This window comes from Octodon degus, unplaced genomic scaffold, assembly GCF_000260255.1.
Source record: "Octodon degus isolate 3935 unplaced genomic scaffold, OctDeg1.0 scaffold00023, whole genome shotgun sequence".
Classification (NCBI taxonomy): domain Eukaryota; kingdom Metazoa; phylum Chordata; class Mammalia; order Rodentia; family Octodontidae; genus Octodon; species Octodon degus.
This window is the reverse complement of record NW_004524599.1, coordinates 6,628,006-6,641,724: the sequence shown is the minus strand read 5'-3', so window position 1 is coordinate 6,641,724 and position 13,719 is coordinate 6,628,006. Positions and strand designations below refer to the sequence as shown.

The 13,719-nt window shown below is 41.5% G+C and overlaps 1 protein-coding gene across 4 annotated transcripts in view; it reads left to right on the top strand.

Moving 5' to 3' along the window:
* Positions 1-12,472, top strand: part of Hivep1 (human immunodeficiency virus type I enhancer binding protein 1) — a 163,795-nt gene extending 151,323 nt beyond the window's left edge. For all 4 annotated transcript variants that reach the window (XM_023712080.1, XM_023712078.1, XM_023712079.1 and 1 more), the window contains 2 exons: positions 8,767-9,272; positions 10,767-12,472. In XM_023712080.1, the coding sequence (XP_023567848.1) occupies positions 8,767-9,272; positions 10,767-11,963 (1,703 nt within the window). In that variant the 3' untranslated portion in view covers positions 11,964-12,472. The remainder of the gene's footprint in view (positions 1-8,766; positions 9,273-10,766) is intronic.
* The last annotated feature ends 1,247 nt before the right edge of the window (positions 12,473-13,719 follow it).

The window sequence follows — 13,719 nt, the reverse complement described above, 5'->3', positions numbered from 1 at the left end:
GCTTGCCTTTTATACCGTCAAGTCTTTGTGGGGTAATACTTTGAGACCATGAAAATGCCCTGCTCAAACATTGGTATGTCGTGACTGTGCTGCTACTGTGGGGTTCTGATCTGTTAATCGGAATCTTTCTGCAAGGAAAGGTAACTGTTTCTTCATTCTTTCATTCATTCATTCATCTTTGTGGGTATGGGCTCGGGCTGTATATTTTATTCCTTCAGTCATAATCCAGTGCTAGTGCTGCTCGTTGGCTAGCCCAGGTTCCAGTGTTGGCTGTGGCCATTAAGCTCTATTGCACATTCTATTCCTATGCATTTCCAACATGCCTCCATTTTTTAAGCAGTTCTTTACTCACTGATACTTGATGATGTTCCAGCCTCGCAAAGGGCCATTTCTCTAAGGACTCCTGGCTCCTTAAACTGAAGTATGACCTTTAGATGCTGAGATTTATAATCTGGACAGGTGTGCACATTGCCGCTGACCTGTCTCTGCTTCTAGTCCCTCAAATTAGACCAAGGACACAGGTGTACAGGGGGGCCTGTACACATGTGCCAGGGGCATGCAAACTTCCAACTCTACTACAGTGGCTGGAAGTTGATTCCAGGGGGCCGGGGAGATGACTCAGTGGAATAAGTGCTTCCCTGGCAAGTGCAAGGGCCTGAGTTCAATCCCCGGTTCTGCTTTGCAAAAGGTTCATTTTTCTTGGAAATGTATTATAAGTTGAACTAAATTCAGAAATTTTAAATCTTTAAAAAAAATGCTTGAGGGGCTGGAGAGATGGCTCAGTGGTCTAAAGCACCTACTTGGAACTAGCTTGGCAAAGCATCAGGGACCGCAGTTCAATCCCCCAGCACCACATGCCAGCCAGCCCCGCCCTCTGGTGGGCTGAGCTGGCCACACACACACCTCTCTCTCTCTCTCTCTCTCTCTCTCTCTCTCTCTCTCTCTCTCTCTCTCTCTCTCTCTCAAATAAATAAAAAAAATTTAAAAAAAATATTAAAAAATGCTTGAAACTATTGTTTGAAGCAAGGTACAATTCCCCTATGATGAATGCTATCACTATGTATATATAAAATGTACCAATAAAAAAATTCAAGGGAAAAAAATAATAGTCATATAGAAAATGCAGTGGAGAAAGGTTCATAACTACAATATAACAAAAGTATAAAACATGTAGAAATAAACTAAATAAATGTTTGGAATCTTTTTTTTTTTTTAATGTTTGGAATCTTAAAAAAAAAAAAAAAAAAATCAAAATGCCATGGAAGCTGATTCCAGCCCTCTCTGTTCCCTGCTGAGAACCCTAATTCTCCTCTACAACTAGATACATTTATTCACCTCACGTGTAGAAGTTTTGTTTCAGAAATCCATGTAAATAACCCTGTAAGAAACAGATTTCCAGCTAGAAGCCAACGCATACAGCCCCTTTTTGTCGTTTTGTCTGGGTTGAGACCCTCCCTTGCATCCCCTCAGTATGTTTACAGGATTCGCCTGCCCAGGTCCAGGCCATCTGTCTCTGCTTACTTTCCACCTTTCACACCATGTCCTGGTTTATCCTGTGTTTATTTAACACCACTTGTACACTGAGTAAACTAATGTGATTGTTGACAAAACTTCTGTCAGTTTGCAGTTATGTCCAGAAACTGCCATTACCTGAAAATTCCCGTGTGCCACTTTTTTATTGACCCTGGCAGCTACCATCAACCTGTTTTCCTGCCTACAGCAGTGCCTTTCCTGGAATGTTACGGAAAAGAGAATATATAGAAAGAGAGTAGTGCCTTTGTGGTCGGATCTCTTTCATTTACCAAAATATATAAAGGTTTATTTTTATTGTGCTAAGACAGTAGCTCATTCTTTTTGTTTCCAAATAGTTTTTCATTGAATTCTTTCATAGTTCATTCTTCACTGACCAGTTGAAAGATAGCCAGGGTTGATCCCAGTTTGGGACAATGATGACAAAAAAAAATTTCATTATCCTTTTTAAAAATTTTTCCATAGTGGTTGTACTGGTTTACATTCCCACCAACAAGGTAATTTTCTTTATCCTAACATCCTCATCGGCATTTGTTATTTGAATTTTTAATTATTATTTTCAGGGGCCGGGGAGATAGCTCAGTGGAATAAGTGCTTCCCTGGCAAGTGCAAGGGCCTGAGTTCAATCCCCGGTTCCGCAAAAAAGAAAAAAAAAATTACTTTCATTTGCCTTTCTCTATTGACTAGCACTTTTGAACATTTTTTCAAGTGTTCATTGGTCAGTTATACTTCCTTGGGGGAGTATCTTTTCATTTTCTAATTTTATTTATTTGCTTATCTATTTATTTTTTCTTTTTTGTAGGTCTGGTTGGCCTTGAACTCACTTCATAGCCAAGGCTGGCCTCAAAGGCATAGCAGTTCTCCTGTGTTGGCCTCCCAAGTTCTGAGATTATGGGTGTGTGCCACCATGCCTGGCTTTCTCACATTTTTGTTTCCTGGTTGTGATTGGTCTTTTATTTTGGGGGGTCTATTTTTTTAATTCTTTATATATTCTAGATGTTAATCCTTTGAGGAATAGCTGGTAAAGCATTTTCATCATTCTGATTCTTTATTATTGTGTTTCCTTTGATGTGCAGAAGCTTATTAATTTGATATGCTTTCATTTGCTGACTGTTCCATTGGGGTTCTTTTCAGAAAGTCCTTCCCTATGCCTTGAAATAGTTACCTGTTTCATCTTTCAGCAGATTTTTTTCTGTTCTAACATTTGATCCATCTTGATTTTACATTTATTGCGTTCTGTTTGCCAGTTTCCTGTTAAGGATTTTTGCACCTATATTCATTAGGATTGCCCTGTAGTTTTGTCTTAGTTGGAGCCTTATCTGATTTGGTGTCGGGCTAATGCCAGCTTCCAGGAATCAATTTGAGAGTAGGGCTGCCCTCTACATTTCATTAAAGAGTTTGAGTAGTGTTGGTGTTAGATATCACTTGAATTATCTTTAGAATTCAGTAATGAATCCATCAGGCCTTGTGCTTTTCTTAGTTGGTAGGTTTTTGTTTGTTTGTTTTTAATTACTATTTAAATTTTGTTACCGGTTATTAGATTATTCAAGATTTTTAAAGTCTTCTTGGTTGAGTTTTGGTAATTCATATGTATCTAAGAATCTCTCGCTTTTTGTGTTCTCTAGTGTTATGGCCTGTCCATTTATGAAGCAAATTTATGAATTGTCTGTAATAATATTTTTATGATTTCGGCAAAGTCATGATTTTATCTTTTTCATTTCTAATTCTATTGACTTGTGTCTGTTCTTTCCCTTTTTGGGGTAAGATTAACTAAGGGTTTGTGTGTTTGGTTTATTCCATCAAAGAACCATTCCCTAATTCATTGATTCCTTATATTGCTTTTTTAGTCATCTCATTGATTTCTGCTCTGCTCTCTATAAATTCTTTCCTACTATGAGCCATGGGTTTGGATTATTATTTTTCTAGGACCTTGAAGTGCATGATTAGGTTATGTTTTTGGGCTCATTCTGTTTTTCTTATGTGGGCATTACAGCTACAAACTCCCCTATAGAACTGCATTGTGACTCATAAGTGCTAGTATGTTTTATTGGCATTATTTAATTCTAGGAACTGTCTTACTTCTTTAATTTTTTCTGTGACCCATTGATTATTCAAGAGTAGGTGGTTTAATTTCCATATATTTGCATAGTGTCTACAGTTTCTTTTGCTATTGATTTCTAGTTTCGTTGCACTGTTATCTCATAATATGTGTGAGAAAATTTTAATTCTTGCATGTATTTAAGCATACTTTGTTAGCTAGTATATTTTGGAGAAAGTACCATGTTCTGCTGAAAAAATCTGTATTCTGTTATTGGAAGTAACTCTATAGATACATGTAAAGTCCATTTGCTCAGATGTTTGGTTCAGCTCTGATATTTGTCAACTTTTTGCTTAGTGCATCTATTTTTTATAGTGTGGTACTGAAATCCACAAGGCTGATGTTCATCTAGTCTTTTTTTTTTTCTTTTTCCCCCTGAAATTGGGGATTGAACTCTGGCCCTTGTGCTTACCAGGGAAGTGCTTATTCTACTGAGCCATCTCCCAGCCACCATCTAGTCTTTTATTTCCACTAGTGTTTCCTTAATGTAGTTGGGTGTACCATAGTTTGGTGCATTTATTTTTAAAATTCTTATCTTTTCTTGTTGAATAGTTCCATTAACCAATATGTAATGTCCTTGTTTGTCTTTTTTTTTTTTTTTTATTTAATGTATTTAGTACAGGGTCTACAGGGTCTTACTACACAGACTAGACTTGTAGTGATCCTTCCTGTTTTTCAGCTTCCCAACAGCTGGCATTACAGGCGTGTGCCACCACACCCAGTTTCAATCACCATCTCAGCGTGCTCAGGGGTGGGGGTCGCAGGGTTGGCACAGCAGGCTGCGAATCAAACCCTTGGCCCCTGTGCCTGCCTAAGCAGGTGCTTAAATCTCCTGAGCTATCTGGCCGGCCCTACATTCTTTGTCTGTTCTAATCAGCTTTGGCTTAAAGTCCACTGTGTCTGAGAATAGGATAGCTATTCCCACTTATTTTCTGACTCCTGTTGCATGGAATATTGTTTTTCACCTTTTAATTTCCAGTTTATGAATTTACTTTTGAGTTAGATGTGTTTATGTTGAGAAGTCTTGTAATTCTTACAGGTTTTTCTTTATAGGTGATTTTTCTCTTAACAGTTTGTAAGATTCTGTTCTTACATTGAATTTCTGTTAATTATTACGTGGCATGGAGTGGTTTTATTTCTAGTCATAGCTATTCAGGGCTCTGTATGCCTCACTTATCTATATATTAAATTCCTTTTCTATGGCTGGAAAGTTTTCTGCTGTTTCTTCTATAAACAGATTTTTATATGCCCTTTGGCCTGTCTTTTGATTTTTCATTAATTCCAGTTATTCTAATATTGAAGCTGTTGGGTCCATTTTTTTATATTGTTTATTATTTTTAATGTATCTTTCATGAATTGATCGTTAACCACAGCCCTGTCTCCTGGATCTGTCACTGTCCTCACATTGGTGACTTATGAACATTTTTGTATGTGCATTGTCATGCTTGAGTTTGATGCCTAAGAATTGAATGTCAGGCCACGTGGGATGTATGTGATTAGCTTTGGAAGAAACGGTCATTTTTTCAAAGCAGCTCTGCCAGTGCCTGTGTTCACACCAGCAATGGATGAGAATTCTCTTATTACTCTTTTTCCTTAGAAAGTTCTTTTTAGTAGTCATAACTATTTTTAGAGTTGACTTATTTTCTTGTAATTGTTACTGTGTTTTTTCATTTGCAACCTTCTTATTTCATTCTTTTTTGTTACTTGTTTCCTACCTTTCCCATAAAAGCTTTGAATATATTAATCATAATTATTTCAAATTCTTCATCATTTATGATACCTATTTGATTTCAGTTCTGACTGCTTTGTCTCTTCCCTTTTTAATTTTTTAAAATTCTTTTTTATGTATTTAGCACAGGGTCTATAGGATCTCACTACACAGATCAGACTTGTAATGATCCTCCTATTTTCAGCCTCCAAAGTGCTGGGATTACAGTCACGCGCCACCACACCCAGTATCAGTTGCCATCTCAGCGTGCCCTGGGGGTGGGGCTGCCACAGCACACCAGGGATTGAACCTAGTCCCTGTGCCTGCCTAAGCAGGTGCTTTAGTCTGCTGAGCTCTATCTGGCCAGCCCTCTCTTCCCTTTTTCTGTGCCTTATAATTTTGTGACAAAGCTGGACATCTTACATAAGACAGGAGCAATTTATGTAAATGATCTTTGTGCTTGGAATGGGCGTCCCAATTCTGCAGCCTTCATCATGGAGGTTGGGTTGGGCTGGTGCTATAGCTCCCTTTCCCCACATACCCTCAGTCAGAGACTTGAGTTTGATCCCTGCAGAGAGGGATGCCTTGTTTTTGGAATGGAGTTGATTTACAAGAATAGTTTCTTTTTGAGTATTCTCATTTTAAATCTTCTTGACTGTGCCTGTGAAGAGGAGCTCTGTATGTCTCTCGTCTTCCATGTATCGTACAGTGGTTGTTAACCTGGCATTTGGATATACAAAGGAGGACAGTGTGCCACTTCTGCTCTGACTGAGCCTCCTTCTTGTACATGCACTATAGTCTTACCTTGCTGAGCTGTGGCTGTCTTGGGGCTCTGACACATTCCCAGGCTCTGCTGTAGTCCTGTCCCTCCTACAAGAAGCTGAGTATATACTTTCCTCCATTGTAATGAATTTTCACCAGGGTATGAGGACAACGGTGCCTGGTGCCTGACTCCCCAAATGATAAGGCTTTTATTTTCTTGCCTGGGAAAGAGGAGATGGGTCTGACTGAAGCTCTGTGCCTCTCCCATAAGGGTGCTGTTCCTCTCCCTCAGATCTGTGCCACAGCAGACGCTCCGTAACACCCTTTCCCAGAACGCTTGGTGTGGTTTTGATACAGGGCTCATGAGAGCCCCCAGAGGTTTCCTGTCCTGATAGTTCTCACTGAGCTCTAAGCAACTATTTTACTGTCAACTATTTTAGATAACCGGAAACTTCCTGCCATATCTACCCTCCAAATGATACTAAGGGTATGTCTCTTTTTGCTATAGAAACTGTTTTGGGTTTTTTTTGTCTTTTTTTTTTTTAGCTTTTGGGCTCTTTGATCCTCTAGGGCCTCAACATTTCAGCAGGTTTGGAAAAAGTCATGGGGGAAGTTAGACTACTCTTTTGCTTTTGTAAAGTAGTAGGTTTTAAGGTAAAGTGTGTCCCATCCTCATTCCTTTGCAGCAAGGCTAGCCTTTGACAGCAGCATCAGCCTTCCTCTCCAGGAATCCAGGCTTTTCCCAGCCAGTTCCCTCTCCTCTTTCCTGCTTTCTCTTTTCAAAAGAAAATGCATTAATCTGACACTTACTTGAAAAATTTGAGTCAAATTGGAGAGGAGTTTTGTAATTTTAGAATTTCTAACATCAGACAAGATTTCAGAGCAGTGTCTGAGGAAGTTGGATTCCAGCACTGACCAGGAATCGCCCATCCATGACCAGCATGCACCTGCAGTGGGATTCCAACTTGATGGACTTGTATTTTTTCAACATTGTAACAGTAGAACCTGGAAGCAGAGGGTTATGGAATTTTATATTGAAGGATCCCAGATACATATGTTATCTTTGTTATCATAGTTATGAAAATGATATGTATTCATGATAAATAGCATAAAGCTTATAACCTTTTTCATTCCCTAGAAATAATCCTCAGATATTTTGGTGTAGATCCTGAGACTGGCCTTCAACAGTTTATCTTTGAATTTAGTTTAGAATTTGAATTTAGTTTAGAATTTTAGTTTAGAAAGAACAGCAGTAAGCTTTTGGGAAAGCCAGGAAAAACAACTAATGTTTATTTCTCTATTTTATATATTGTCTGCCTTTAGAAGATGCAGTGATTATTTTCCCCCTCAGGTGAATTTGCCAGGACTCCCCAGTGGATGCCTGAAGCCTCAGGCCGCACTGTCCAATGCCTGTTGCCTAAAGCTACACACCTCCTGTAAAGTTTATCTTATAAATTAGGCACAATATGAAATTAGTGATATCCATTAATAAAGTAGCACCATTTAGCAGTATACTGTAATTATGCAAGTGTTGCGTCTGGATATTTTTGTGCTGAGCTCACTGTTCTTCCACGATGGTGGGAGCTGGTCAGGGCCTGAGTCGGGGTGGGGTGAGTGGTGTCGGCGGCGATGCCTGTCAGGCTGCTGCTGCCCACCTCCCCGGAACACAAGCTGCTGTGCCCTGAGGGCGCGGGCAGGGTCCCACCACACTCCTCAGGTACAGTGCAGTGTAAGACTTGTTAGTTGTTTATTTCTCAAATTTTTGATTTAATATTTGGGGCTAGTTGACTGAAAGCAGTGGAGGTGATAGTGTCGGCGCATATGCACATCCTGTGTCACAGTAGAACTGCATGTGACTTGGTACACATTTTCACTCCTCTCCCTTTAAACTGTTCAGAAGCCATTAACTTTCTAAGAGAAAGTATCCCTAATTTACAATACTTTGGCTAAGTGAAAATTGTAAATGGAGTCCCACATAAGCGTCTAAGTACTTTGAAACTATTCTTGAACAGCTTCAGTTCTTCCTTATTAAACCCAGACTTTTGTGAATTCTGTGTATTAATGACTTTTAGATAATGTTCCTCTTCCTGTGATAAATGAGTTAAAAATGGACAGGTCTAAAAATTGACAGCATATTTAAAGACTGAATTTTTTAAAAGAATGTTTAAATAAGAGGTAAATTTTACTGTGGAAATCTGTCTGCAGTAGTAATTAAGGATTAAAGAAAATTATTGTGATCACAGAACAAATGCCATAAAGTGTTAATTTTAACTTGTTAAGTAAAAGGAAGATACAGGGAAGTAGAGGAAAAAAAGAGACTATGAAAAAAGTTGCACTGACTGGATTAGTTTTTATCTGGTTGTCGTATGCCAGGAATTTTTGAAGTCTTGTGCTGGAAGCTTCACTTTTTTCCCCTAGTTCCTGTTTCCTTTATACATCACCCTCTTCCCATCTTCTTCCTTTTCCAGAGCTCATCTTTAACATGCTCACTGCGGCCATGTCCCTGTCCCTTAGTCCCTTGGTCAGAATTCCGTCATGTGGACTGCTGCATCTCCAACAGGGCCTGCCCTTTATACTTCTCATAGTGTCGCCAGCTTTGGAAAACTAAAAGATTGTATTTGGGTGCCGTGGACCACTCTCTAATGCACCCTTCTGGTTGTTTTCCTAGATGAAAAACAGAGATTCAACTATGAGCGTTCTGGATGCGACCCTGAGGAATCCGACGGTCCCGATGAGGATGATAATGAAAACGAAGAGGATGATGAGGACAGCCAGGCTGAGTCCATCCTGTCTGCGGTCCCATCTGTCACGGCCAGCCCGCAGCATCTGCCACCTAGAAGTGGCCTTCAGGACACTCTGAGTGGTGAGGAGGACATCAGGATTCCGGATTGCTTCTCTGGGGTGGACGCGGACCCCATGGACCTGCTGCCGAGAGCACTGCTCACCAGGATGACGGTGCTGAGCACCGTGCAGTCCGACCTCAGTGAGAAAGCAAGCTCTCCAGCGAAGGCCCAGAGGCCAGCAGCAGAGGGCGAAGACGCAGCTGCCTCTGCAGGCTCTGGCATGTCTCCTGAAGCAGCTGCCAGGTCCCCAGGCCAGCAGATGTCTGTGCACTACCCAGAACCAGGAGTCGTGCAAAGTTCTGTGGCAGGGAAGACAGTCACAATTACACAGGTAAGTGACCAGTGGTGGTTCTTTTTTTTCTTAACCTTTACATATAGAGAATTTTCAAAAATAGTTTACAAAAGTAATGCACCTAATGGACCTATACACAAGCCAGTTTGTGCTTTTTTGGTTTTTTATTGTTGTTTAATGGCAGGAGTTCCTTTGGAATCTGTAGTATTTTAATGAAGATTCACATATCACATATAAATCTAAAAGAACCAACTGCTGCTTTAAAAACTTACCCATTTATTATTATTATTATTATTATTTTAATTGGAAATAAAATGTGTATGTCAGTTGTAAACACAAGTCCTGGCGCTTGTTGATCCAGGGGCTCGCTCTCAGTTGTTTACCACTGGATTTACACAGATTCTCTGTGCTTTACCCACATTGACAAAACATCTGCTGGTTTTCATGGCAAACTTAAAGTGACCCCAGAAATGTTTCAGGAGTGCACTTTGCTGAGTTGATCAGATGCTGTGGCAACTTGAGCGAGCTCTTCCCAGGACCCAGCTGGGGCCAGGTTCTGGCTCTGTGGGCCCGGGACAGGCACTGACCGCTCTCGCACTGCGCCCTGGCCTGGGCCAGTGAGCGGTTCCCAGGAGCTACATCCCCACTGGATCTCCTCGCAACTTCTTTGTGTATGTGTACAATTTATTTCCAAATGAGACACGTTTGGGTTTGATGCCCAACAGTGGAGAAAATAAAAGCCTTGAATTTCTACAGACTAACTGGCCTAAAGTAATATAATTTAATTAAATTATGTTGGTACTTAAGTTAAATGATATTGATACAGAAACTAATATGTCAATTAATGGAATTTCATAATATAGACCTAATCAAGAAAAACGCTATTAGGTAAAAATTTGGGTATAACAGGGAGGATGGGCAAGATTTATTCCTTCTAGTAGTTTTTCATTCCTTTGTTATTGGTGACCCACACTCGAAACTTCTCTGTCCCCAAATCTCTGGCATCCCTGTCAGCACTTGGAAGTCTGGTACTCAGTAGAGGTTTCCTAAATGTAGGACTATGTGAACAATGAATTTTTTTTTTCTTTTTAAGCAACAGCTCTTTAATTCATGAATGAAGACCCTTGGTTAATTTTTTCCCTAGTTCAGTTAGTGTTCAACATCCAACTAATGTCGCAGTTTTGCAATAATTCCTAATTACTAAAATAAGGTGGAACCAGTGGTATCAGGAATAATAGCAGCAGCATGCAGAATACAATATAGCAAACCGAGTTCCTCTTGGTTTAAAATATGATGATAGCAAGGAAGTAGGTTGGAAAAGGCAGAGCACTATACAAAAGTGTTATTCATCCTAGGAAAGAAATATGCAGTTGATTTTTACTTAGTAGTTCATTTGTAAACATCAAACTAGTTTCTAAGTGAGCTTATTATTGCTAAACACTATATGCGAACGTCCATCGCTGAGCGTAGGTTAGCCCTAGCTTGTGACCAAGCCTGCTCTGCCTGCCTAGCTCACGCACCTTTCTCTTGCAGGACACACCGTCCGGTAGACTCCTTCCTGCTACAGCTGCATCCACCCTGCAGCCAGTGGCAGGGGCTGTCTCCACCACCTCCCCACATCCTGAGGCTCAAGAACAGAAGCTGCAAGTAACCCCACAGCCACCCGCAGTCCTGCCTTCTCCCCAGACGCGCTTGTTCAGCCACCTCCCCCTGCATTCCCAGCAGCAATCAAGGACGCCTTATAACATGGTACCTGTCGGGGGCATCCACGTGGTACCCGCCAGCCTCACCTACTCCACCTTTGTGCCCATTCAGGCCGGGCCAGTGCAGCTCACCATTCCTGCTGTCAATGTCATTCACAGGACCATGGGCCCAACTGCAGATGCCATCCCAGAAGCTCCTGGCACGACAAATCCCAGTGGAGTGGCTGAGTTAAGCAGCGTTGTGCCATGTATTCCCATTGGCCAAATACGTGTGCCAGGCCTGCAGAACCTCACTACCCCGGGCCTGCCGTCTCTCCCCTCACTAAGCATGGAAACTGTGAACATCGTAGGCCTGGCCAATGCCAACATCACCCCGCAGGGGCACCCACCAGGCCTGTCTCTCAACGCTGTTGGGCTGCAGGTGTTGACTGCAAGCCCTTCCTCTCAGAGCAGCCCCACCCCTCAGGCACACATTCCAGGTCTCCAGATCTTGAACATAGCCTTGCCGACTCTGATTCCCTCTGTCAGCCAGGTCACCACAGATGCCCAGGCAGCTCCGGAAATACCAGCTTCCCAGGGCAGCGCATGTGACACACAGTCCAAACAGACTTCTGTAGCCAATGCCAGCCGGGTCAGCAGGACCCAGTCTCCTCAGGGGTCACCTAAAATCCAGCAGGAAAACACAAAGAAAGTACTGGGTCCCACTGCCTCTGCGGGCGACCACGTGAGGCAGGAGGGCTCCAGCAGAGTGGACACAGAGAAGGCAGCCTCTGTAGCTCATGTGCAGCTGCAGCCTGAGCTCCCTGCCAGCCAGGGCCAGCCAGCAGCATGTGCCGCAAAACCTCCCCTGACGGCACGAGCCATGGTCTCCCCACAGCTGTCGGGGCCGCAGACTCCCTGTGCCGACAAGCAGGGACCCTGGCCCACTGTGCCGCCACCGCGGCAGGCTCCCCCGCGGCAGCCTGCTGTGCAGTTCAGTGACGTGAGCAGCGACGAGGACGAGGACCGCCTGGTGATAGCAACCTAGGGTTTTATTTTTTTTTTTAAATAACACTTAAAGGTTTCTTTGAAAACCCTCCTTTCCTTAAAGCACATTTCTCTGGCATAAACTCACGACTAATCTTTGTGCAATCATGAACTTTTGACCAATAATTGTTGTTTTGTGTCAGCTCCAGCCATTTTTGTACATTATTGTATAGACAATTGTGCCTTTTAGGAGTTTTACGTTTAGAAACTGTACAGATTGTTGAATATCTATATACATGAAAATATGTTACATATGTATATGAAATCCAGGTAGTTCTTTGTGTCTAGTAAGAAGACTCCGTCAAATAAATGATTAAATTATATGTTGCACTGTTAAATATAAATTTTTATGACCCTGGACAGAGTTTCTGTGTATAAATTAGTATGTAAACTCCATATTTATTGTATTCATATTAGTCTTTAAAAATGGATCTGTCCTCCTCCTTGTGTAAGACAATAACTTTACACTTCAGACAGATTTTCTGTGTTATGAAATGTTTCAATAAAACATTGTTTACTGACTTTACCATGGCCTGAGCTGTGTCTTCGTCACATCATCTGGTGATTGTAATCTGCATCCAGAAGGCAGCCCGGGGCCTCTACCGTGTGTGTGTGTGTGTGTGTGTGTGTGTGTGTGTGTGTGTGTGGTGCCCAGCTGTGGCCCAGATCTGCACACACCTGTTGTTCTTAATTTTAAGACTACTTACCCATTTTGAGATATTTCATGTAATAGTATGAAAAAGGTGAACTTCTAGAGCTGGATATGATTTCTAGTAAACAAAGTCAGCAGCGGTCCTGAGAGCTTGGGTTTGGGTAGCTCAGGCAACCCTGCCACCCTATTCAGTAGCTGCACCCCCCGGCTTCTCAGTCCTGCTTGTGACGTGGAGAGAATGCCCCCTGCTGCGAGCCAAGCCACGGAGGAGCCCAGGTGTGTGGAAGAGCCAAATGCAGGCTAATAACTAGGATATTAGGATTTTTTTAGAAGCTGTTATGTTTCCTCCTGGGAAATTCAACTTCCATTCACTCAGAAAAATGGTCACAAGGAGTGGAGGTTTATGTTTAGAAACTACAGATTGTTGAATATGTATGTGAAAATATGTTACATATGTATATGAAAACCAGGTGGTTTTGTGTCTAGTACGAAGACTACATGAAATAAATCAAGTGATTATATGTTGCACTGTTAAATATAAATTTTTATGATGCTGGGAAGAGTTTTTGTGTATAAATTAGTATGTAAACATTTATTGTATTCATATTAGTCTTTAAAAATGCATCTGTTCTTTGCATTACTGCCTAAGGATTACAGAAGTTGGAGTGGGAGAAAAATGTTTCGATGTTGGAAAATGTTTTAACACATCAAGGCAATGAATCAACGTTTAAGAGGCACACTTTGTAAAGATGAAGATGGCAGGGACTGTAGTTTTGTAGGGAGCTAAGAGACCTGGAGATCCACTGTCACCCAGGTCACACCTGTGATTTTGGGAAGGGCACCTGCCTTCCAGAACCAGCTGTCATAATCTCAACTAAGATCTCCCAGCCTTAATCCAGGCCCAGAAGAAGATGATCCACTATAATTTGATGCGTGCTTCAACTTAAGTGTATGCCTTTTCTCTGATCAAGTAAAACAAATCCTCAAATATAATACAGACTTTATATTCTGAGATAGATTTGGAAAGAATTCTGGAAACTTCAACTATATGGTTTCAGTGCCCAAATAATACAGTTGTTGAAAAACCAGGTCTATTATCCGTCCA